General features: G+C 40.6%; 1 protein-coding gene across 2 annotated transcripts; it reads right to left on the reverse strand.

Annotated features, from left to right (window-relative positions):
• Nucleotides 1-716: 716 nt before the first annotated feature.
• LOC133973582 (zinc finger protein 292-like) lies at nt 717-26,055 on the reverse strand. Of its 2 annotated transcripts, XM_062411525.1 has the most exons (8): nt 25,863-26,055; nt 18,536-18,690; nt 18,278-18,356; nt 17,848-17,983; nt 12,408-12,610; nt 11,689-11,825; nt 11,078-11,219; nt 717-7,505 (listed from the first exon to the last, which is right to left on the reverse strand). In XM_062411525.1, the coding sequence occupies exons 1-8, from the start codon at nt 26,025-26,027 to the stop codon at nt 1,080-1,082; spliced, it is 7,443 nt and encodes a 2,480-aa protein (XP_062267509.1). In that variant the 5' UTR covers nt 26,028-26,055; the 3' UTR covers nt 717-1,079. The 2 variants fall into 2 exon arrangements, with proteins under 2 accessions (XP_062267509.1, XP_062267510.1); XM_062411526.1 differs by lacking the exons at nt 717-7,505; nt 11,078-11,219; nt 11,689-11,825 and having other exon boundaries at nt 11,851-12,610.
• Nucleotides 26,056-26,773: the final 718 nt, after the last annotated feature.

Consider the following 26,773-nt stretch of genomic DNA (forward strand, 5'->3'; position numbering starts at 1 on the left):
GTTTTTGTGTCTCCTGTGGCAGCAGTGTCCATCACTTTTAGCTGTCCTCTGGAAACACTTCAGTTGTCGTTTCTCCTCTATTTGCAGCACAGTACTGCGCGTTTGTGTATTTGCTGCGCACTTTTTGTATTTCCCGCACAATTTTTGCATTTGCTGCGCATTTCTGTAATGTGTTGTATTGTGAAATTGATGTTTTCTTACTTTGCTTGCATTTTGTCAACTTCCATGTGTTTTCTTAAGTTGCTGTTCGTTGAGCTCTCAGGGCCAACGTACCTTTGACATAGGAAATATCAGAAAATGCCTATACACAATTCTTACAGCTCCTCCTTCACATGTAAAGATGTAGTGGTGGTTAGGAAAGTAGATTACTTAACTCCAAATGCACCCCCAAGTCTATACAATAAGATCACCAGTTTTTTCCAAAATTCTTGCAGTATTTTAAACATTTATTAGCAGTAATGTTAGTGGTATTTTAACTGATGAGGTATAGTCTGTACATGAATAAATGCTTGTTTCAATGAATTGGTAAACCTGCAAAATCACAAAGGTGCAAGATAAAAAAAGTTACTGGTTCAGCTTATTTGTTTAAAACAACTAATCGCTACAGTTTGCATGCAACTGCTCCAAACTACCTATAACACTGTAGTATAAAAATAAACTGAACAAACAAGTGTTAACTGAACAAAATGTTAAATGATGGAAAACAAGTCAAATGGTTAAAAAAAAGTCCAGTTTAATAATAAGACTGTGGCAGTGGGATGTTTCAAGATATATACACATAACATTTTTGAAATCACAAAGTATGCACAACAACACAATCAAGTCTGGAGTCCCACAGGGATAATTAGGAGACCTAAAGCTGATATCGGCTTTTCATTATCACAAAAAAAACAATCTATAAATAAAACATACTGTACACATTTTTATATAAAAAAAGACTAATTGTCCAGATATAACTGTGTCATGTTGAACAACGGGTTTTTTCTGGACATGTAAAATAACTTATCATGTGTAGGGCTCCAATTTGCAGCAGATTGTACTCAATCAATTCCTGAGATTCTGCTTTTTTGAAACAAAAGTTAGACCATTTTTTTTAATACCACTGTGGTCTGCATGGTCTGTAGCTGTTTCAACAGAAGGTCTGAGACACTTGAAAATGCAGCATCTACAATAATTTTAACCTTATTAAGTGATTTCAAATTCTGATGGTTACTGAACCTGACACAGATGTCACTGGTATTAATTCCAGCTGTTTGTCTCCATGCTTGTAGAACGTCAGCCTTCCTCCTGAGGCCATGTTGAGATTTATTTGACTGCTCCAGAAATTTTAAGAACGACATTTCAAATCCCATAGGTTTAAAGGTGGCCAGTGGAGCAGTCTGTTCAGCAATTTCCTCTTGCAGTACTGCAGGGCAAGATGAGTCTGATTCATCGCCCTCGCTGTAAACTATGTTGATCTTTGTTGTACGTGGTATTTTCTTGCGCTTCACTATTTCTTCGATTAGTTTTCGTGGACGCCCTCGTTTGCGTTTCATCACCACGGAACCATCAGAACTTTCCTCATTAAATAATTTGCTCCCTAACAATACAGTAGGGATTTCTGCAGTGGTCCTTTTGCGTAGGACAGGCTTTGAATATCCATATTCTCCTCCCTTTTGTCCGGCATCTGCTATCAGCTCATTGTCTGACATATCAGATGTGTTGTCAGATTTTGAGTCGTCACTCCTGATGGACCGGTATTTCTGCCGGGGAACCTTTTTGCAGAATATAAAGTGACTCCTTTGTTGTTCCAGGTACTTCTCTGAGAGCCCATGCCCCATGTAATGTTTCAATATACCCCGCTCTGATTTCATGACTGACTCACAACCTTTAATCATACAAGGATATTGTAGAGGGAATTTCTTAGTGCATATTGCAGATGCCTCCAATTTAGATTTCAAGGAGGGTTTTCCATACTTTGTCCAGTGATTGGCTTTTGACTTGCCAACTCTTCTTATGTCTCTTCCCTTCCGTAGGATCTTTTTATTGCCCTCAATATTTTCCTTTCCATTACTTGTTTTCGTAATTTGGTGATGCAATGTTTTTGAGTTCTGTTTCATTCCATCCTCTTTAATCAGTTGATTTTTTAGTTTAGGCTGGTACAAGTCCTGGTGCTTTTTCATGACATGTCTGAGAAGATTTGACTTTGTTGCATATGAACGGTCACAGCCTTCAAATTCACACTTGAACAAGCCATTTACTTGTTCAGCTTTGGCTAACTTGACATCTTTGTGCTTTTCTTTGACATGCCCAACATACCTCCAGAAAGAAGTGAAGGATGCTGTGCATCCTTGGTTACCACAAGTAAACTTGCGAAGCTTGAAGCTAGAAAATAGATTACCAACCTTATCAAGACTGAATTCATGCAGCTGAAGGTAGTGCTGCAAAAGGTTGGGAACCTCTTGGAAAACTCTAGAGCAGTCTTTGACTTGGCATCTGAATTCACAAATTTTGACAATCTCTGCCTCTAGAGCCTCCTCATCATGTTCCATTATTTCATGAAGTCCTTCTCCTGGATCCTGCTCCTTGTTCACCTCCAATGCTGACAAAGCAGACTGATGAACAGCTCTGTAATGGAGGATGAGATTATGCTGGATAGTGAAGGCTGCCAGACAGTGTTGATGAACGCAGCGATATGGTCTGTATGAACTCATTACATCATTTGAGTTTGACTTGTTCTCTTTGGACTTCTTGGTAATATCTGCGATTGTCTTTACTATTGGCTGCCTGTTGATAGATAGTTTGTTTAAAGGCTGAGGTCCTGTGAAGGTCTGCGCCTGTAATTGTGGAGTTGGCGATTGGTTGGGCATAGGGGCTGTTTGTAAGGGATGAATGACTGTGGAACGGATGTCATTTTGAAGTTTCTGTTTAGTTATGTCCATGTTAATATGTGTCAAACATGCCCTGTTCACCAATGCTGCATTAGTAGTAACCACTTTGGTTTGAGCCAAAGAGGCCTGGTTGGTACTAACAGGCCACTCTTGAATAGCAGCAGATGCAAATGCTTTGTCATTCCTGCGCTTCATATCTAGATCTGCAATTTCTTTAGCTGATAGGTTGTGAGCTGAATGATAGTGAGAGCGAAGGTTTGAGTTACGAGTGAATGTTTTACTGCACCTTTGGCATTTGAAGGGAGCATATAGGCCATATCTTTTTTTCACCAAATTCACCATCTCAAGCGTGTAGTTGTGAATTTTGGAAAGGTGTTTCCATAGCGATTCACTTGACATTGAACTGAATATGCAGGTTTCATTCTCACACGTAAACGGTTTAACATTTGGGGACGATGTCAAGCTATGCCAAGGAATAATTGCAAGTCCCGTCTGGCTGGTGACAGTATTGGTATTTTGCTTCATGGGAGATGAAGTCTGATCAGTTATGTCTTTGACCAAATTCAGCCTTTCAAATGCACTTTGAATTTCTGTCATCCACAGTTGCTGGCTGGCAGATAACTTCTTGGGTTCCTGATTTGTATCATTTTCAGCAATTCCTGTGGGGCTCAAAACCTCCTGTGGCAGTGTGGAGGTCTCTCTGAAATGAGTAAAGCTGTGCATGTTTAGTTGTTGTACTTTGCCAGAGGGTTCTGGGATGATTACAGACTTTTCTTGAATTACAAGTATTTTATCACTCTTTGCATTAGAAGGAATCTGATCAAGCACGTAGTCACTGAGAGGGCTACACATTTGACCAAAAGACATGAGATTCTTTGTATCGGCATTGGGATCAGTGTTGTCTGAAAGACATGAGCTGTTTCTACGTTGAAAGTCACCGGCCAGAATCTGCTCCCGTAATCTCTTTTTAATATTTTTCTCTGTTGTCATCCTTTGTGTTTCACCCTGCTTGCCACTAAGCTGACTATCAGGTAACTCTGTCTGCATTTTTGGGTTTGCATCTGTAACTAGAGACGGAATGGTTGTCCCAGAGTAATAGACTTCACTATGGGTTGGACCAGCAGTTAAGTAGTTTTTGGAAACACTGCCAGAATCAGCACATTTTTCTGTGAGAATTGGAGAAAGAAGTGGGTCAGAAAATTCCCTTCCACCAAATGTATCAATGGTTGGCTGAGGATAATGAGCTGTACTATACAAGTTGACCTCCTGCTTCTCCTCTCTCTCTAGCTGGACATTTTCTGTATGCAGTATGACTGATTTGTCTGGCAATTGCTCATTGGCTCCAAAGCTAACACAAGGGTTTTGAAACAATGGCTGAGGAGTAGATGTGTGAACAAAAAGATCAGCCATTTTTGATTCAGTCATGATTTGTTTGAGAATGTCATCATTTGACTTACCATTCCTACATGCCGTCAAATTATCTTGTTGATAGCTTGTTGAAGGGTAATCTTTTGTGGCAAATGTAACTGGCTGATGAGGCTTTTCTTGATACAGAGCAGCCGGATTATAAGAAAACTGTGGCGGAGCGGTGCCAACTGTTTGCTCTGAATTAAGGAGGTCAAGAAATGATGTGGGCATATCTGTGTTCAGTTGCCCTTTTTCATACGGTTTGCAGATTGTACGCTTTGACAAGTGGCCTCCAAGGGATTTGGGACTATTAAATTGTCTAAAACACCTGCAACAAACAAATTTGCCATCCTTCATAATGGCAGGCCATTTGGTTCTTTTGTTTCTTCTGGCTCGTTTTTGACTTTCAGTGATGACCATACCGTTTTGAGGTTGGTTGTTAATGCTTTTCTGGCTTGCACAGTGTGCCTTGGAACCTGAGAACAAACTGCTTTGCATCTTTGATGTATATGCTGGAAGACTGTCTTCCACTTTTAATGACACTCCATTTGCAGCATCTAAGCATAAGGGGAAAACAGACTGGGACCCATTTTTCCCAAGTTGTGACTGCAAGTTAATGGTTGATCCCATCATTGAGGAAGTTGGCAGAGCCCCACTGCTAGAATTTAACTGCAAATTAGATAGATAAACCTGGGAAGAGCCACTACTTTGAATTTGTTTACTTCCCAGGACTGAGTGCCAGTTTTGACTACCTAAAACTTTGGACGGCATTGTTATTGGACTTGTATCCCTTCCTAATTGAGATAGAACAATAGGATTTAACACATTTTCCATCAGGAGTGAAGCATTCTGGTTGGGGACAGCTGAAGAACGGGAATAGGGAGTAGTATACTTTGTGCCAAGGTCAGTATATGGAGGTGATTGGATAACATTCTGCCTCTGAGCTCCATGAACTAGTGCTTGGTTAGTGTGCTGACTGTGAAGTGAGGTGACAGAACCCAGATGTCTAACAGATGTGTTTGGTGCTGAAGGTTGGGTTAACTTGATTTTAGTTCGAGCGACTTTCCATTGCTCATAGAAATCAGGGTGAACCGTTTTCATGTGCTTGGTAACACTTCTGTGTGAGCTGTAGTGCCTTGTACACATTTCAAATGCACATTGAAATCGTTCCCTCTCTACTGGAGCAGGACCTGTGGTAGTTGAGGATGAAACAGAGTTCACTGGTCTTTCCTCAGCAAGTGGTTGGGGCAGTGATCCTGATAACAGACTGCTGCTGCACATTTGATGTTGCTGTCCTGGCAATGGTAAGCTGCAGTCAGAGTTGCAACTGACCAATTCATTATTTACATAACCAGGGAACATTTGTGGTTGGTCCTGTAAATCATGTGTATTACAGCTAAGTGGCACATTACCCAAATTATGTTCAAATACATGTATGGGTTGATTCTGCTGAGTTGGTATCATATAATCAAAATAATGACCACCTGAACCTTCTCTGTGTCCAATAGGATCAATGTGGGAATTCAAAGGCTCAGTCACAGAATGGTGTAGACTCAGTGTCTGACTGGTTGAAAAATCACACGGTCTTTCGGAAACCCCTCTGTGCTCTTCTAGGGTTTCTACAGGTGCTTGTGAAGATTTAGGCAATCTTTCAAATGACACTGGCAGCGTTCCATGATCTGGATTAACTGCATTTTCAGTGTTCCAGTTCCCTTGGGAATTATCTTGTAATTGTGAAGTGTGATTTGAAAGCATTTGTTCAATGAGTGAAGGAGCAGTATGCATATTTTGTGAAGTCTGTTCAGCGGCTGTAAGGTCCTCCTCAGTGTCATGCTCATCTTGGTGCAAATCCAGCTGCTTCTGTGAATGGAATACCATCGCACAGTCCACAACTTTACAAGTGAAAGTATTATAATGCTGTGCCTCATGGTCATACAGTCTGAAGGCCTCATTGAAAATCTTTCCACAATTGGGAAACATGCATCTAGCCTTGAAAACAGAATGTGTTTTCCTGTGGATAAGGAGCTCAGTGTTAGACAAGAAACTTGCCTTGCAGTTCAACTGTATACAGATATAAGGCTTCACACCACAGTGGACCTGTAAATGATCGTTAAGATGTGTGACATTAACAAAGTGGCGACGGCAGTACTGGCAAATAACCTTTTTCCTTTGCAATTCAAGGAAAGTCTTTGCTTCCTCGTTGTCCCCATGGGCTTTTACATGTGCAATGAGATTTTTGAAAAATTTAAAATTCCTTCTGCATTTTCCAATGGGGCATACATTTTCTTCACTTCTCTCTGTGCTAAATCTGTCCACTCTGGCCTGAACTTTATCAACAAACCCCCCATTTTGTCCAAGGGATGCACCTTTATCATATATTGCATTTTCTGTCTTGGCCTTTAAATCTGCAAAAACAGGAGAGGCCATTTTAAGATTAGAAGACTTCTTGTTTGTTTTTAGTGCAGTGAGCCTTTCCTTGCTTGACTGTTTAACATGTGATGTTACATGGGGAATCAATACATCTTTTGAGGAAAAGGTTTGAGCACATATAGGGCAGCTGTAAACTCCACTGCTCAGATGAGTCTGTGCATGGCGTACAATCCTGTGGCCAAGAAACTCTTTGTCACAAAGCACACAATACTGCATATATGCCTGCCAGTTTCTGAACCTAGCTGAAATGAAACCCTTCTCCCTCATTTTCTTCATTTCTCTGTTCTTCTCTCTCTTGTCTTTGACATCTTTTAGTTCATAAGTGCCATTAACTAAATGGTCTGGCATATTCTTAGACAACTCCTGGCTGAAAAAATCTTCTTCTGGGCTCTCTGCATCATTCAGCAGGTCAATTGATGACACAATTGAAGCTTCTTCACCCATTAATGCAAGACAATGACGCTTCAGTGCTTTCCAGTCCCAGAACTCTGGGTCAAAAGGCCACTGGGTTTTGAAAACCAGTAGGAGTTCGCAGCGCAGTGAGTTGGGAATGGGCATATTTTCCTCCTCTAGTTTTTGATCTGGTTCATTGTAAAGAGTCTCAACAGCGTAATATGAATCCACTGTGGGCTCCAGGAGAAACTCCGTCAGCTGACAGGCTCGCTTGACTTCTAGGTCAGTAGGAAGCAAACAGGAAATTGTTTTACACACTGTGGCCTTGGTGTTTCCATCATCTGATTCCATTTGAAGAGCCCTTATGCACATGTCAATGCATACTGGGAGTCCAATGCTGTCAATCTATAGAAAAAAAGAGAAAGATTTAAGTCAAGACAACTATTCAGAAACACTTCTAAGACTTTCATTATTGTTAAAGCAGTTTTATATTTGACAAAAAAACTATATAAATTGTAAAGGATTATACCTTGTTCAGCAAAGCAACATTTCCAGCAACATCAACTTATATTACATTAAGTTGCTCATTGATGTTAATTCCTCAAATCATTAGCATCAAAGTTTTGAACCAAGGTCACCCGACCGTGAATAACATGGATTAATCAACAGCTGTCTGTGGCCGCTGTTGACTGAAAGCCTCATTAATGCATTTAGTATAATGTAAAAGAGACTTAAAAAGTATTCAGATGCACTACAGTACACACTACATGACTTTCTGTCATGTGCTTGGGAGTCTGTTACCAGACTACATTTGATCACGAAAACACACACAAGTAGTAACACAGTGAATCAGAATGATCCCTCTGGTCTTGTGTTCTGCTAAAGTGATGCAATTTTTATGTGAATTCTCTTGTAATTTGTTGGTTTGATTTGAAAGTATTTGTTCAAATAGTTAAGGGCCAGTCTGCATATTTTTTTAACGCTGGTCACTTAACCAAATTTGATCAACAAAACACACACAAAGTGAGAGGGTGAGTCAGGCTGATCCCCCTGGGCTTCCGTGTCATTCTACACACACACAACTAACACATTACGCTAGAGCAGGGGTTCCCAAACTTTTCAGCCTGCGACCCCCACAATAACGGTGCCAGAGACTTGCCACCCCCACTGACTCTGTATGTGATATGTAAGGCTGCGCACAGCCAGACACAAGCACTATTAGGCCTATGCAAACACATGAATTAATACAACCCACAAGAACAACAGCCTTACAGCCATGATATTATTGTATAGTATTTTAAGAAATAGAATCTCCCTACACACTCCAATACAGTTTTCCCAAACTAGTCCCTATTGTTTTTAGTTTTGTAAAAATATCCTCATCCGTGCACGTCCACTCCAGCTTGTAGCAAACATATTATGATTTCCGTCGAAACTGTATCTGACCAAAACAAGCAGATGGGCAGAGTTTACTATATCTTTGGATTCATCCAACTGTAGAGCATATTTCCCTTTCTTAACTCTTATCACTCCAGCTGGCACTTTATGACCTGGGCCATGTCGGTGATGCGCCGGGCAATAGTCCCGTTAGACGGCGGCACTGATTCTGGCTCACGGGCTAATTTATCCTAATGCATGGCCCGTTTTATAGCTACAGCAGCAGGTGTAATTAATGTTTCGTCGATTGATTGTGGCTTTTTTTGCCTGTGCAATTAAATATGCTACCTCATATGATTCCCTTTGAGCTAAGGCTGGGATATCTGTTTGTTTAGTATAAGGACTTTTTTTTAGCCTTGCAACTCTCACTCCTTCCGCTTAACCGTGTCGTAATAACATCAAGGGGCAACAAAGAAAAAAACTGATAGAAATGGTTTTAATTGAATGGTTTATTATAATTTCAACTCATATTTATCTATATATTTATAGGATAAGGGATTCAATATTCAAGTTTAAATTACTATTAAAAAAAAATTTGGGGGGGGGGGGGGAAGGCATCTTGCGACTCCCCGTTGACCCTAGCCCGCGGCCAACCTATTGGTCCTTGCGAAGAATCATACAGACAATCCACTGAGGATGTTTCTTCTTCATTTCAACAATACTAACAACGATTTTGCCCCAATGATCGATGCACTGAATTGACACTTTAAGAGTGGACTCATGGACATTAAAGTGCCCATATTTTACACCTTTCTGGGATGTAATTTGAGGTATTGGTACCCCTAAGATAAGATATCAATGGAAAAAACTACTGCAATGTGTATTTCCATGTCTTCATTTCTGCCTTTCTCTGGCTGTTTTCGTTTGCCACTTGAGCCACTCCTATGATTGGCTGACTGCACTGTGAGTGGCCTATCACTGGTCTCATTCTGGCGCATTTACAATCTCTGGCTGTAAACACAGCTGAAAGTCACATTGTAATGTTTGAAGCTATAGAAGACCTGCCACATATTTACAGTCGGTTAAAACAGGACATTTCTGAATGTAAGTTACACCGTCCCCATGTTTGTTCAAGTTTTAGCAGGTGCATCGGCCAATTTAGTAATAACGTCCCAAGTTACATTACGGAGGTTCACAACAGAGTTTCAACACCAACATGGCACGTCAGAAGAAAGAAAGCTTAACTGCTTGTCTCTAACAGTAACGTTCTTAGGAAGAATGTGCATGGACACGTTCTCCTCCTTGCATCCCTCCACGCTGCAGTGTTTCTTCAGTGTGGTTTGTTGTGGTTAGCCTGTAGTAGCTAACAAGCTGCTAGCTCAGCAAAATGTCTGCTTGGTATCGCGTTCGGTGTGGAGGGGTGGTGGTTTCAGAGTCTGGACTGGTACCGGCTGGGTTCGGTGGGGCTGACAGCCAGGGGAGGAAGTACGAAAACAAGACATTTGGATCACTTATTTCTTAGAATGGACTGAGTGAAATAGTCCACGGCGTGTCTGTTTTCATACATTGAGGGTACCTACTGGCCCCCCTCAAGTAATTACGGATAGTTAAAGACCAGAAAATGTATTTTACACAATATGGGCCCTTTAAATGATTTTGATAAATGATTTTGTATTTATATAGCGCTTTTCTAGTCTTGATGACCACTCAAAGCGCTTAACAGTACAGTTTTACATTCACCCATTCATTCATACAGGTCATCTATTCACAGCACTCTGGTATTCTATGGGGGGGGGCATTCGATCACTCTACCCCTCAGCCACAGCCCGCCCTTTAAAAAAGGGGTTTATTTTAATTAAAACATTTTCCTAATCTTTCTGATACTGGGCCACACTTTATATTCTGTCATTTCTTTAAAGTGTAACCCACAAACACACAAGATGTTTAATCAAATCTGTTGGCACCTCACCGCTACATGTGTCATCACCAGCTTGACCTTTGCATTGATTGGCTACAGCTGTCTCCACCACGTCTAGATATTTAGCCCACTGGAAATCTTGTAAGAGTCTGTAATGTGTCTGTAGGCCCACTTTAGTTAGACGATTCCATTATGATATAGCAGTCAACGATTCGATTTTCTATAACTGCATTTGGCGTTTTCTTCATCAATTAATATAATCAGACAAACATGAACTCTGTTTTATGATGAAAGTGCTTTAATAAGTACTATAGACTGATGCTGTTATCATAAAATCTATTTTTCAAATAAAAAATTTAAACTACAGAGAACCGATCTGTATAAAAAACGCCTACATTCCACTCGTCTCTGTCCTTCACACACAAAAACTGATAATCCCATGTATGTAACTATTAATCGATGTTGGATCATGACTGCGGATCGTCCCACTGACTGTAAAACTTATGCTGTGTCTTTGTGCATCACATAACATTACATGTGTCTCATAAACTCTAGAGCGACTCAAACAAATACATCGGTTGTGAATCGTATTTACACATAATAGAAAGGTAAAAGGGTAGACCTTATGTTTTATACATGACCCACACTTTTATAATTCCATCACAGCTGACTGTTTACTGACCTCTGATTGGATGACCTTGATGAGGAACAAGATGTGGTACACAGTTTTAGAAAGTAGGGATATCTGGCGGCATTTGTCAAGGAAAGCCTGCTCTGATGGCTCCAATCGCTTCAGCAGCTTGCTCCAAAACAGAGTGAGCTCCCTAGCATGAAGAAGGAGAATTCACAGCCTGATTATTGTCCCATCATTAACAAGAGGCGTGCTCTGTGAGCGCTTACCGCTGCCAAGGCTAATCCCCTTCCTATCATGTTAAGGAGTGAACAAAATCCTGAAACTGCCCATTTATCCAGATCTGCTGAAAACTAATTATTGCATTTATTCTTTGGTTCATGCTCAACAAACTTATGTGGGGGCTTTGAAAAATCGGAAGGAATACAATTTTATAAATACATACATCAATACCAATTCTAACTACATGTGTAATTCTTCATAAGTTCCAGATCAATTCTCTGTGTGTAAAATAATGTATGATATACACAGTTTTAAATATGGAGGTAAATTATATAATGTATGGATTCTGGGACTAATGCCACGTTTTTAGGATTTGGTCTGGAAAGAAGTTATCTTTTTTTCTCCCTCCACAAAACAAGGAAAATGGGGTGCTTTCTTACCAAGCACAGTATATATCTCCTTGAAGAACCTGTCGGTTGAGGAAGGCGGAGCATAAACTGAAGGCAGCCAGCTCATCTCCGTCTGACTCCAAGTTGCAGATCATTTCCAAGGCATCACGACAGTCCTCCTTTGAAAGCTGTAACAGATTGATGCCATGTATATATTGAGTTTCATGGATTTTGCGCACGCACGAACGCACGCCAAAATATACCCCATTACCGTATCTTCCATGGATACATCAGTCTTCTACAAGTGATCACATCATCCATATGACACTTGCATATTGATTTTGAAATTCGGGCTACATACTCAGCTATGTGGGTATTTTTTATGATATAGGACAAGAATGTGAATATCCCTTGTACATTGTAAGGTTTTCTGCACAACTTAGGTAACCAACTACCAGTAGATAGTTAGCAAGTGTTAGTGGCCGTCAGGGGATGTTTGGAACATACAGTAACTTTGGTTATGTACCTTTGCATCATCAAGTGTTTTGGCCTTGTAGATCATGCCTTTTTAAATTAAACGCTCTACCATTTTAGAAATTACGCCAAGATGGAGAATATCCAATGTAAGTTCTACCGCACTCAATTAATCCCAACCACCAGTAGATGTTAGGGATATATATTCAATTGTGTACCATCATCAGGTGTTTCTGTCTTTTAATCACAGGGCAGGCGTTCCTCGGCAGGCCCACCAGAGATTTGTGTATACTGACCTCTTCCATGAGCTGATCCTGTTCAGGGCTGGAACAGAGGCAGACAAGGTACATCTGCTTGAAAGGCCCCTTCCCTTGGAAAACAGAACATTCAGAGCACGTCTTTGCTAGCCGTGCAGCCTCTCCCAACTGCTTCTCCTTCATCAGCTGCTTCACTCTCATCTCCAACAGGACCTGACCCTCCTGTACCAGGAACTCCTCAACTGAAAAAAAATTGATGGTTGGATCCATGTAGATACTGTTTGATCGCCAGGGAAATTTTGGAAGTATAATTATGGATTATAATTTCGTTCTGACTAAATTGTGTTTGTTTTTAAATGTGCAACTCTTGCTAAACATCAACAAATACTGGAAGTGTAACAGTTTTCTTCCTAGCAGCAACTACAGACCAGTTGATAAATAATATTTTCGCTCTATTAAACATAGACAGGTTTTTTCCAACAGGATATTGAGCAGCCAACAAGTAGGAAAAGGTACTCAGCTAGGGGGTTAGGGGACACGCCCTTTGGAGAAATAATTTGGCCCTACAAGTTTGGTGCATTTAGGGCATTCTAATGGCACTATTCTTTAATACACACCAACATTTATTTTCTTTGTGATCGTGAACATGCATTGAATATTCAAATGAAAAATCAGGAATTATGAAACTAGGAGTCAACATTCACTTTGTTTTACACAAAACATGGGGAAATAAGATCTCCTAACGGAGACAAAGATGTGATGGAGACAAAATTGCAAAGCACAGTTTACAATTTTAAGGACATACATGAATATGGCACGTCTGCATTGCTATGTACATCCATCTCTGGATGGAGAGGAAAGGAATGGCTGGAACAAGGAACAACATGCTGTGTACCGAGAAGATGCTGAAAAACTCTTGCGTTGTAATGTACGAACAATAAATATGTGTTCATGCAGGATCAACTGTAGCCATTTACTTTAGCTATAGTTTCGCCACTAGAACAGAATTGGTGAAGGAAGTCTTTTCACTGAAACGATTCATTCCCACATTCTACATTTTTGCAACATCCTGCTAAACATTGAAGTCTATCATTTTTATCTCTCAATCCTGAAATAAACTTTCTATTTTCTATTTGTTTTAGCCAATAGTGTTGAGATATCTATGTTTCTCTGTATCTTGTGTCTCTATTTTACCTATATCCTGTGAATAAATATTAGCTGTATAATCTAGATAATAATGCTTATGCTACAACTGTTTCTTTTCTTGGGATGATGTCTATCTTTTTGACTCAGATGCAGGGTTTGCACAACAAGCACAGGTTCTCAGGAAAGAGAGAGGTCATGCCAGAATTAATACAAAGAGGTGTTTCATGAAACGTGGTGAGAAAAAGATATGAAATCCTCCTCGGTGTCTAATCTGTGTCTCGCCGATGTAGCAGGCTCCCTGTTGGCCAAGGCCACAGTAGTGGGACACCTGGTCAGTTGAAAGTGATGTGCTTGCAAAAAACTGCACTTTGTGGAAACAGTATACATCTGGCAAATAACTGAATTCCCTCAAAGAAAAAGACCCGCCTCTGTGCTGCACCCTGTGTCTGATTATATATACTGTGGACTTAGGATGTGGGTGGGCTTCTTCTCGACATGATCCAGTGAACCTGGTGACGTGTCCGGCAGAACCCCAGAGACTCTCTGTAAGTATTTCATTGTTTTACAATAAATGTTCAATTTCCAGAACTTCATGTATAAGTGTCTAATTATTCCTTCTCAAATCCTGGATCAACAAACACGCTTGTCCGATCGCCGGAGGCGAGGTCAAGTTTAGTGCCTGGCGACGACAATAGCGAACATCTTGCCTACCTTGTTACCTGCAAAATGAAGTTGTAATGCTCTAAATAAAGCCAATTAATGAAACTGAGTGGGCTGCATGGTCACTAACAAGAGTGGTATGAAAACAGTTTCAATTACAGTGGATTTAATTGGAAGACATTAGGATCCAGTCTCTTCTAGAGTAGGAGTTATGTTGGTTCAGATATAATGTATATTTCCTACTAACTGGACTGACCATACGCCATATGTCAGTAACTTATAACTGTGTCTGAAACTCAAATATTCATGAGGTACGCATATCAAAATTGAAGAGAGCTATTATGCCACCACATTCAAAGGTGGTCTGAAACGCATGTGTCAAAATTATTTTAGGAGTGTGAACTCAAATCTGTCCTAGGCCACATATGAAGGACGTCCTAGTCAGCAGATGTCCTCTGACCTGCTGCAGTTTCACTATGATTTAAACTTGTTTTTTCTCTTCTCATTGATTTGATTGTGACCACCGCCACAATATAAACACTGATCACCATATAATGATTGATACTTTCCATAAATTGGTAAAATCTTTCACAGTGGAGCAGCACAAGATTCAAACTCGTCTCTTCATGTCTTTCTTCCACTGTTGCTCTATTTTTCACCTAAATACACACACCACACACCTTCATGAACAGATATGACTTACGTGTTTGTTTGCATAGAGCGGGAAGGTGAGATTCGATCACAAGACGCTTGTGGTGCCACATTTTAATAGCAGGGGTGTTCACAATTTAATTCTCCTTCAACATTAAGGTTACCCTTCAGAGAGCTGATAAGATAATCAGCTGAGTAATTTTAACGGAGTTTTTATCAACGCTAGTCTTAAAAACAAAGATTGTCAGCGACTTTAATATTCATGTTGTGAATAATGATGAGCCAACATGAAATGTAATTGGCCTTAGCCAATTACATTTAAAGGGGACATATTATGAAAATTCCACTTTTGTAGTGCTTCTACACGTTCATTTGGATATCTGGCATGTCTACCGTCCCAAAAACTCTGAAAAAAAAACAACTCCCGCGATTTGTTGTGTTTCCTCTATTTCAGAAACGATACGCTAGAGTGCGTTGAATGGGATTACGAAAAAAATAAACGTCAAAGTCACACCATGCCCATGTAGGGAGTCTCGCTACATGGCCTAGCGTTAGCTCGCCTAGCTCCCTAGGGGATCCCCCTGGCCTGGGAAGCCCGGCTCCCCGGCTAGCGCTGCTACCCGTCAGACATTTAAGTGGCCGCATAAACAAGGGACCCCCGGATCACTTCTAAACCTTGACTCAACAGTGTGGAAGGATGCTGCTGCTACTGCAGGGGCTCTCGCAGCCTGTCTCACCGGGGGTGAGGGGGGCGGGGCACTCAAAACAGGTCAATCTGAGGAGTGCTGTTTTAAACAGGGTACAAGGGGCCTGTTTCAAATGATCCTTGTGGTAATTGACCAAAATATGTAACAGACAGTTCATTAAGACCCCAAGGAACCATATCAACTGGGGTAAAATGGGCATAATATGTCCCCTTTAACTCCGTAATGACTGTTGATATAACCAACAAATTCTTTAAAATCCCTATCTCCACTGAGACTGACCATCTTGTTGATAGCTCTGTAAATGTAATACAATTAACATTAGACTCCATAGCACCTCTGAAAAAATAGCTCCCTGGTACAAACCAACACACATAAAATTAAAACAAGCGTCAAGAATTACTAGAGAGGAAGTGGTGTTCAAAAAACTGTGTTGAAAATCACCTGGCCTCGAAAGAAGGTGTTAAGGCCGATATATGCTTCTCCGAGTCCGTTACGGACGGACGGACACTTTTTGATTTATAGTTCTACGAGCCATTTTGTTCTGAAAACAATTTACCGCCAGAACAGTAGTTGGCGCAACGGAAGTCGAGCTTAGAGAAGCCTACCTCATGAGGTATATAGAAGAAGTCCACGCTGGCTTATTTACGTCCCCCCGGCTCCTCACACACAGTGAACGATGGCAACTAACAGAAAAAGGCTGTTGATGACGCGACAGTTTCTGCTGAAATAAAGTGACACCCAGTCATAATGCTTATAGTAGGGTCAGGAACCTCAATTCCGTGACCATTCTCTGGCAAATATGTTTTGACGACTGAATTGACATCTATACAACATTTATAAAAAATGTTGCCCCCATGTCCTTCGCAAAAATGTCGGCATTTTTCGCTAGAGGGCCAAATCCAAAATGGCAGCCGCACTATCTTGTAAAAGTAACTTTTTTACCAGAGCACCTAGAATAATGTATGAGGACAGTTTTTGAGGTACATTGACCATAAAGATTGTGATTCTGACATCATTTTGCCATTTAGACATCATCTTGAACCCGAAATCCAAGATAGCCACCATCTGGTAGAGGGACTACGAAATTTTTGATACACAAATTAACTTTTTAACCAGAGCACCTAGAATAATTTATGAAGACCCTTTTTGTGGTAAATTTACAATAAGGATTGTCATTCTGACATCATTTTGACCCGGAAGTCCAAGTTACACAAGGTCCTCTTTTATGTAATTTCGTTAATGTATCATGCCTTAGCGCAGCGGTACCCCGGTCTTGTTTCCAAACTGCGTTGCTAATTCAACAGCTGCAACAGCTTGAAGCTATTCTTCAGGCAGCTGTCTTCCCCCCCAACTTCCACACACAGTCAGCACGCACACCCGATACTAACTACTACCAAGTGTTTCCTGCTAACCTGACGGTGTTTGAGAAACAGTGTCATGACAGCCGTGGGCTTACAGTCAGCAGGTCTTTGCACTGTTCCCACCGCAGTTAGCATGGTGGCTAGCCAGCTAGCCCCGTTATGAAAGTTCTTTATAACCGTACACACATGCCGTAAGTGCTCTACGCCGCTGGCTTAACACACTTGTCACTCATTAATCATAGAGTCGTTGTTGTGATTTAGGGAATGAAACAGGAAGTTTGAGGTCTGGAAATGATGTTGTCCCGAAATGCTGGCGTTAGCGGACCAATCACAGCCAAGGGCTATCCGTGGGCTCTCCGCCATGCCGACGTATAGTTAGAAAAATCAGAGCTGCATGAAAAGCTCTCAGAGGAGCCTACCGGAGTGGCCCGGAGAGGGCATTCCATGGTAAAGAAGGCGGTCTTATCTGTCCGTGTCCGTCAAAATGGAGAAGCATAAATTGGCCTTTAGAGAATATAAGAAGGCACTCCACAAAGCAAGACTGTGGAAACTTTGATGCCGTTAGTTTTTTTTTTCAGAAAGATGTTTTAGGTCTCACTAAATATCCTCATTCGCACTGTGCGCTGCGTCAGACCAAATGAGGCGCTCCACAAGACTTCCTCCAGTTCCATACTTCTCAAAGATTCAAACTCGCCTGTGGAGAGATGTGCTTGTCACACAGGCAGTGCCCCATATACCCCATTACTGGGGCACCGAAATTAAGACATTTCGTAGGACACAAGTTTTTGTCCTACATATAATTTTTTACTGAAAATTTGCTCCAGATATCTGTAATTTGCAACCTTGGTTAACAATAATCAGTATACCTGGATAAAATAAAACTATACCGCTCATTTAATTTGAGTAAGACAACAATAACACAGACAAAACTAAAGACTTAGTGCAGGAACTCACCTTGTTTTGCTGGTAGATTTCCGTTGGACAGAAGGCTTTGCAGGACACCATTTGTCCAAACACCATCATACTGGCCCAAAGCACAAAGCAGGGACAGCTGGGCGAGTCCATTCTCCTGCAGCTTACTGTGAGCAAACTATGGATACCAGCAAAATTCCATTATCTAAAGTCGCATGGTTTTGGGACATTCAGATTTTTTAGGCTATTTAGTCAGACTTAGGTAGACTGTGTATTGCACTAGAAAAGTGAGTGCAAGTAATTAGTCAAATTAAAGGTTATGAACCATGGATATGATAGTTTGAAGTGTGATTCCCTTAGCTTTGCACAGGTTCTGGACAATCTCAGACATTTCAACTCCTTACATAAAGGAAATGATTGCCTATTTTTTTTAGGGCCATGTCTTTCCCAAATTTAGAATCTAAATATTTACCTTCACAGATGACTTGAATTTTTTCCATACACCATCTGGGATGCTCTCCTTCAAAGACAACAATAGTTCCACAAAACTCCTGAAGAACATACATAAAATAAACAAACTTGATACTGGTTCTGCAATTAAAATGTGAAAACATACAATGATAGGGAATACAGGGAATATGTACTGTAACTTCTATTTCAGGGTATCATTCAGCATAATAATTTGACCCCATATGTTACATGAAGTTTAACAGTTTTAAAAAGTACTTACAGTGACAGCCTCTCAACCACAAGAGGAACACTTTCACACTGCAGGGAGAGGTACGGAGAGGCCTGGGCATAACTCAATAAAGCGACGATGTACACTTCCACCAGTGGTAGAGGATCTTCTTCTATCTTCCAACGACCTGCGTACTCCAGCAGCATCTACCGGGAGGTAAGAACATTTACTTCAAAAATAGCATTCAAAGTGTCGTCATGACTCAAGGATAGAGAAGGCTGGCTGGCCATGATGAGGTTACACCACCCATTGGAAGTTCTGCCTGCCTGTCAGGAATTATATGTCTCTCACAGGAACATGCAAATACGAAGCTGCAACTACTGTCCTCATAAGTTAACCACAATGTTGTCACAGAGCTCGAGAGTATGAACATTCTGGTCGTAAATAAAAGGTGTATTTTTATTTGGAAAAGTTAGGTGCACCGTAGGGCTGCTCAATTATGGAAAAAAATCATAATCACGATTATTTTGGACAATATCAAAATCACGATTATTTAAACGATTATTAATATGTACCCTTATTCTGAAGTCAGTGCAATCGTTTTTTTATTACTTCCGGTTCCGGTAAACACCGATGATGGCTGAATGTCTTATTCTTCCGTGAAACCAGGATATTGGTGCCCGATTATTCAAACCCTTAATGATGGCAACCCTAACACTCTCTGACGACTGACCGGCGCGGAGAAATGCGGGTCGGGCAGACCGGTCTGAACAGCCAGGCGAGAGCGCGCTTGAGAATAGCGGTGCAGCAGGCCGCTACATGGTCTGCCCTCCCGGCTTTTCAACTCGCACTGTTTTTTTCACTTGTGGTCACCACACAAACAACTCGCCTCCTTCAAGTTACAGCTGCCTGAGAGTGAGAGCCAGTCAGCTGGGCCGCTGAATGCTTTGGGGGAAGGACTGAATTGAGCATGCACGTTCTCTCAATTTTTTTTCTTCCAAATAATCGTTTCAACTCGATTATAGTAGTTTGGAGATAGTTTGACCCCATAATCGTAATCACGATTAAATTTCGATTAATCGAGCAACCCTAGCGCAACGGTACAACCAATATAAGTTAGTCTGAAGCCCTGTAAGCAGCCCAAACGTAGAGATACAGTGCAGACTCAAGACTCAATCATTTTATAAGTCAATCTCAAATCCAGCGATATACGTGTTTTTACCAAGTCCTGCTTGAATTCACCTTTTTTGAATATATAATTAATCTTAGATTTAAAAAAAAGGGGTTACATCTTAACTTTCAGGACTTTAAAATTGTGTTAATTAATCAGATATTCTTTTGGAACCAAGTGTCCCCTCTTTCTGATTTCTGATCTGCCGGAAATCAGGTCAGAGTCGTTGACAACTCCAGCTAATCAGGGGCCAGAACAATTTGTAAGCGATTCGATTCCCGAATTTCTCAATGTATCCCATCCACAATTTTCTATATTGCTGTACGTTGATGCTTTTTCATCAGTTAATACAATCTGTTTAAAAGTGCTTTAAAAATTATTATAGACTTTAACTGTTGTAACAACTGTTCTGTAATTTAATAAATAAGGTTTTAAATTCAAAAATCTGACTATAACAGTACGCAAATGACAGTGGTCACTGCTCGCCACACTGATCTGACATCCATGCACCTCTATGTCTCTCGTTCAAGGCACTGCCAACAGAAACGCCCAACAATCTCCTCCAGTTCTCCACACTATCACTGCTAGGGGTGTACAGGAACGGTACGTACCTCAGTTTTGAAATAATGATCTATTAAGGTGCCGCATGTAGATAATTAATTCTACAAAAGCTGCACAGTTAATGTATCGCATGACTATCATTATTTAATGTATGCCTTTTCCTTTCTCTTTTTAAAAAAAATATTTTCCCCAGTAATTTCATCGAAAATTACCTGACTAGTCCTGCACACTACAGCAGGCCTCAATAGCCCTGCTGTAGTGTGCAGGATGCTGGAGAAAAGCACAGTGGAGGGTTGAAATTCAACGTGCAGTGTGTGCTGCATTCAATTCATCTTTAAAATTGAGTTTTGAATGATTTGCAACCCTAGTCATATTTAAATCATTCATTACTTTGTGTTGGGCGGGGGGAGATTGCATATTAAATCGCAATAGTTCAGCCCTACTCTCAAGCTAGGGACAGAGGTTTATAAGGCTGTGTTTGAACAGCACTTATTTCCAATGTCAGTGGGACATCTCTCAAATGACTCTGTTGTAAACAAGTACTACCAGCTACATATTCGATACTTATTGCGCATTGCGGGCTTTTGTTCGATCCACTTATCTTTGTCCGTGGTCATTGCATTGACTGTGAAATGAATCGCTCATTATGTGGTGATATTGATGAGTCATATCAAACAGATCAACATTTAGTGGTTTGAGGAGCAGAGTAGTTTGTTTATGGCACGCTCACAGTGGAACTTCCAAAAGGGGACCCACCTTACAAGGGTGCATTGATGTGTCAAAATAATAAAAATAATTAAATCACAATTGATTGTATTATTTATTAAATGATTTATTTGTCTGATGCTAAAATTGCTAAACAAATATCGTACAGTTAACACTGTACTGATGATTTGGCTGATACCCCTAGGTCAGAGGTAGGCAACCATTACTATCAAAAGGGCAATTTTGCCCCCTCTTCCCCAAAATAAAATGTGTCTGGAGCTGCAAAACATATTTGATGAGACAGCATATAAAGTTTTTTAAATATACTGTAAATCCTCTAATATAGGCCCGGGCCTTTATTTTACTCAAGCTCATCGCGGCCCAGGCCTTTATTGGAGGGAGGCCAGAATTAGAGGCAGGCCTCTATTTCTATTTGACCAAAATAGACTACCAGTAGAATGAATAAAAACGAGATTTTGTGTCATTTGATCCTATAAAATACTAGGTTCATTATTGAAAAAGTAGGCTACAGTTACCATAACATATGGTATGCATACAGTACACCAACAACAAATACCGGTAATTCAGGCTAACAAAAACATAGCAAACATACCGGTAGTGCATTGTAAACACTTTGAAATTAAAAAGCATAAAAATCCTCCTCATCAATTTCCTCCTCCTCTTCATCTCTCCCTGTAATCTCCTCATCACTCGCGCCAGCCTCTACAACAAGTTCGTTATTATACAGTTCCTCTTCGTCCTCCTCATGTTCCGCTTTTTCGGGTCAATGTTAAAATGTTTAGCAGCTTGCTCCCCAGAGTGCTCTGCAGCATATTCCAACATGGTCTCTTTGAACTTGATGTCGAACTTTTGTCTCCTCTTTGGCTCCACAGCTGCCATGGTAAACAACGTTAACCTACCGGTGACTGAAGTCTAGTCAAGAGCGAGGTGCGTGCTACCGGTGACTGAAGTCTAGTCAAGAGCGAGGTGATTGACCAGGCAGGCTACCGTAGCGGCTTGGATTCGTTAGCAAACATTGCCCCCCTGTGGTACTTGCATGTTACCATCACAAGCACAATGTTGAGGCTTGCCCAGAAGATCGCAAGTTTGCGGGAGGTTTTGACTTTGGTCAATCTAACCGCATAATATATTTCTCATCATTTTGTTATTTTGTATTTCTAAAATAACAAAATGATTTATAATATTGTGCATTCCATATTCCTTCTTGATATTACCCTAGCTCATTGGAACATTATTGGGTGTGTGATTCGTTAAATTGGGACACATTTTGTTGTAACGCATTCCTGTTTTGATGTTTACATCGACAGTGCCCTGATAATGTTGTAGCCTACTATAGTAAATTCTGAACGGATTGAAGGACATGTTTGTTTGCAAGGCAGAGGATACAACAAGCTTGTTGACGCTGATAAGAAGGACTCGCGTTAGTTGTGGATTATAATTGTTTTGGATGAGGAGCATTCCAGCTGTCACCATAATTTCACCATAATACGGTAAGCAACTGTTGCATGTTTTTAGCAGAGATTATTTAATTTTATAGCAAAGAAATCTAATGGTCTTTGCTTTTAGATTGTTGATTAGGCTACCATTGATGTAGGCGTTAAAAGCGGTAGCTATAGCCTATTAGCTGTAGGCTATAGGGGTGTGCAGGATAATGTGTGACTACAAGAATGACTGGAGCAGTGCAGGTCTCTTACATTTTGATTCGTAACGTTATAGCGATATTTTAAGTGCTCTGGTGGCTTTCTAATGAGCTAAACAGTCTCATCTGTACATTTTTGCGTTCAATTAGACATTTAAGAACGTTGCTTCTAATAAAAGCCCCGGCCTCTATTAGAGACCGGCCTTTATTTACCTCCGCCGATAGCGAGCCCAGCCAATGTTAGAGACCCGGCCGCTAATGGAATACAGGCCACTATTAGAGGATTTACGGTATATATAAAGTATAGTTTGTTGCATTTCTGAAATTATAGAAAGACAAAGTTTACTGTTGCTATTTTAACCTGATAAAACAAAGGAAAAGAGCAAATTCTTATGAAGAGAAATATGCAGGCCTACTTGAGTCTTCCACATATAGCTTAAAAATATATATTATAGTTGACGAAATATATATAAAAAAAAATGAGAGCAGGTCAGACTGAAGGCGGAAACAGAAATTGATGCTCGGTACAAACCAACTGCAGCTTCTGATATGATCTACAGTAGAAGCTGCAGCGCTGATCTCTGAGCAGGTATGACCAGAGAAACTCCATGACTCCATAGGTCATGATGTATTATCTACTGAGCGGACCACCTGGCCTATATAGTAGTTCCAAACAAACCAGTAGCCAGTCAGATTTACCTTAAGCCTCAGCATACCCTCAGGTTTGGCTTTTAATATATTGCGGTTAAAAAAACGAAACACCTCACAATACGAGGATTAGAGCGGCTTTGGCGGGCGGCTGTGGCTAGAGCGGTCGTCCTCCAACCTGAAAACTCCCTTACTGTCGTGCAAAAGGAACAATCAGCCATTGGGGAGAAAGCAGAGGGGCTGACCAGCGCAGTAACAGAGCATGACATCTGCCCAGAAACCATAGAGTGGGCCTGCCAGGAGCTACAGGCTACAAACAGTGTTCTCTTGCTGGTAGGTGAACGATTTGGAATGCCGATCCAGATGGTTGAATTTTAAGTTTGTGTGAGTCGCAGAATGCGTGGAGAAGGGACATCCTATGGCCTTTGTGTCTGAACTGATGACACTTTTCTGCCAGACTCCCTACTCAAGGCCAGTGGAAGTGGACAGAACCCACCTTAATCCGAAACCCAGACTGACGTCAGAGGGAGACCAACCAAGGACAATTATTGCAAAAAATACACCGCGTCCAAGACAGGGGGCTGATATTGCGATTAAGTCGGGAGAGAGCACCCTTGTATTATGATGGTGCAAGGGTGCACAGCTTTCGGGATTATACAACAGAGGCGATGCATCAGCCACAAGCCTTTGGTAATTTATCAAGACACTTGGAGGGGCTAAATGTGTTAACTACTCTCCAAATCCCTGCCAAACTATGCTGAGCATACTGGAAAGACTACAACGTTTACTTCAACATTTCCCTCCTGCTAATGCTACAACTTAGCAGGAGGTGTGCTGGTAAATCAAACAAAAGTCAGCTGCAAGATGGACTAATCGGTTGGCATCTGTAATAGTCTGAGATAGTGTTTTGCTTACTTGTTATTCATTTTTATTTGATAGAGTGATTAAAATACAAGTCTTTCATTTAAAGCTGAGCAAAAGAATGCTTAAATATTGTCTTTTTTTTTTAAAGAAATCTGTTCCATTTAAATTTTCTCACCTAAATACCGACCCCTAGCAGGTAGAAATGTGATCGTCTCAGGGAGCATCAATAATATTCCCATCACAATATTTATGGTCCTAATATTATTAGGAAGGTTTTCAATTTACTACCTGATCCGAATTTGATTACCTTAACTATAGGAGGTGACTATAATTGCTACTTAGATCCCTATCTCAAATGCCTTTCTACATGCCCTCCGCCGTCTATCAATTTAGGGGCCAATTTGATTAAATCCTTTAACTTTTACTCACATGTGCATAAGATATATACCCACCTTGACTATTTTATTATCGGCTCTAAGCTGATCTCAACTGTATTACAGACAAATATAATCTCTGATCACAGTCCTTTTACCATGTCCTTTAATTGGTCTTAAACCAAAACGTTGCATTCTTGGCAATATCAGAATCAGGTTTATTGGCCAAGTAAGTTTGCACAAACAGGGAATTTGACTCGGTAAAGTGGCTCTCAGTTACTTACAAAGAATGAGGGTGAAATAAGTAAACATGATTAAATATAATTATAATATATTATATATAATATAATATTAATATTTTGAGTGAGTTTGTATATCTGCGATTTTTTAACATTTACAGCTCAATTTAGCAATATCGTGACAATACAAAATGTAGAATAAAAATGTATAGTTCGGTAGGCTAAATGGTGGTGTTGTAAATCAGACACTCCTCTCTTAGCATCACAGCAGTGCTGTCCTCTTTTCTGTCCCTTGTTTTTTCTCATTCTGGTGAGTGCAGTGCATGATGGTCGGTTAGAGACCATCAGTCGTACACATATTTTCTAAATGAGTTGTGAAATGCAATGATTCCATTTAGGATGTTAAAAAACATTTGGCAACATTACAAAAAGGGAACTAACTAAACAGTGGACTATTTGATGAGACGTGAGTGATTTCGGACACAGAGACTAATCCTTCCTGTTCTCCCATGTCGTCATATCAACTTCACTGCATACCACACAAAATGTATGTGTCAAGCTTTTGAATATTCCTACATATGTCGATTACCTACGACTAAAAACATATAGGCGGTAACCCGGGGGCTACGTAACAATCGCAGACAACTTTGTAAAACCAAGTCTCACGAGAAAACGCACGTAGCCACAAGAGCTAACATTGTGCTACCTGCAAGATGATACAGCTTGGTGGTGCTGGCTAACTTGAACCTGGAAATTGCCATCACCTGGGGGAAACTGTCGTCAGTCTGATACCGCAAGTCTATCAGAACTATACAATGAGCGACCAATATAATGGCAATTTAACTGTTTAACGAGATAACATTTGGGTTTAACTGGTGCCTACAAACACCGCCATGCGCTAGCGTGTTCCAGAAGCTAGCTGTACAAGCTAGCCATGTCAATGGTCAGATCACTCAAAAATTCTGAGTTACACCGATGACTTTTCGTCGTAATGACTGGTTCTGTTTTATTACTAGTTTAAGGCAGCAACAAGGTAGAGTCTACTGCAACATAGCTTGGCATTAACTCAAACATCCACTGGATTCTCCAGAACGAAATGATATTACGAGTGAAAAATGGCTAGCTTGTAGGTTTAAGACTTGAAAGGGAAACTCACCCGACAAAACTCTTGGCAATACTCAGAAGATGACTGGATAGGAGACTGGCCTCGTTCTGTAACTACGACTTCCTGAAGCCCTTGCAACCGTTGTCTGAGTTCCCATAACGTTCCATTGATACCGTTCTTTGGACTACGATCCTGTTCGGCCTCCTCGTCCGCCATCTTCACAGTCAGCTCTAGCGCGTACCACTACCGCGTCGCTACGTAACAGCTTAAAATACGTACATAGTGATGCAAACGTCTACCACTGGGGAAACGTCCTCCCGCAGAGCCGGATAGCCCTCATCGTTCCAGACGTACGCATGCGCGAATCCCCCAGCCACCGTTCAGACAAACGCATCATCTCCTGGGGTTGGTGGACTGCAGTACAATCGAGCAGTCATGTGTGAATGTAGACGCCCCTTAGATTTCTGTTGCGCTTCTACTATTCCTTTTTACGGTAGAGCGGTATAAATGGTTGGAGCGATCAAAATGTACGAAAACATAACTTTATATCTTTTACTCTCTCATTTGATATATACTTATCTTCATAAATTGTCATGACATTTTACTGCAGAACAACTTAGTGCAGACTCATTCCACTTCAAAATGAATAAATATTCAAGAGTTTATTGTCATATGCACAACAAATCCATTTGGCAGTCACGGGCAATGAAATGCTTGGGTCACAGGCTCTCTTCTAGCAATTCTCGAAATGTAACAAGCAAAAAAAATATCTAATAAAATAAATATCAAATAGAATATAATTCCAGAACACCTGAAAATGCTACTATAAATGCTACATGAGTTTTAAGGCAATGGAACTAGAATGGCTTTCAGTTTAATCCTACCCCATCTCCCATCTTAAAAACCCTAAAAGCAGCTTGTTTTGTGACACTGTCATTTTTATTCAACAAAAGCATCAATCA

Source organism: Platichthys flesus, chromosome 18 (assembly GCF_949316205.1).
Source record: "Platichthys flesus chromosome 18, fPlaFle2.1, whole genome shotgun sequence".
Taxonomy (NCBI): domain Eukaryota; kingdom Metazoa; phylum Chordata; class Actinopteri; order Pleuronectiformes; family Pleuronectidae; genus Platichthys; species Platichthys flesus.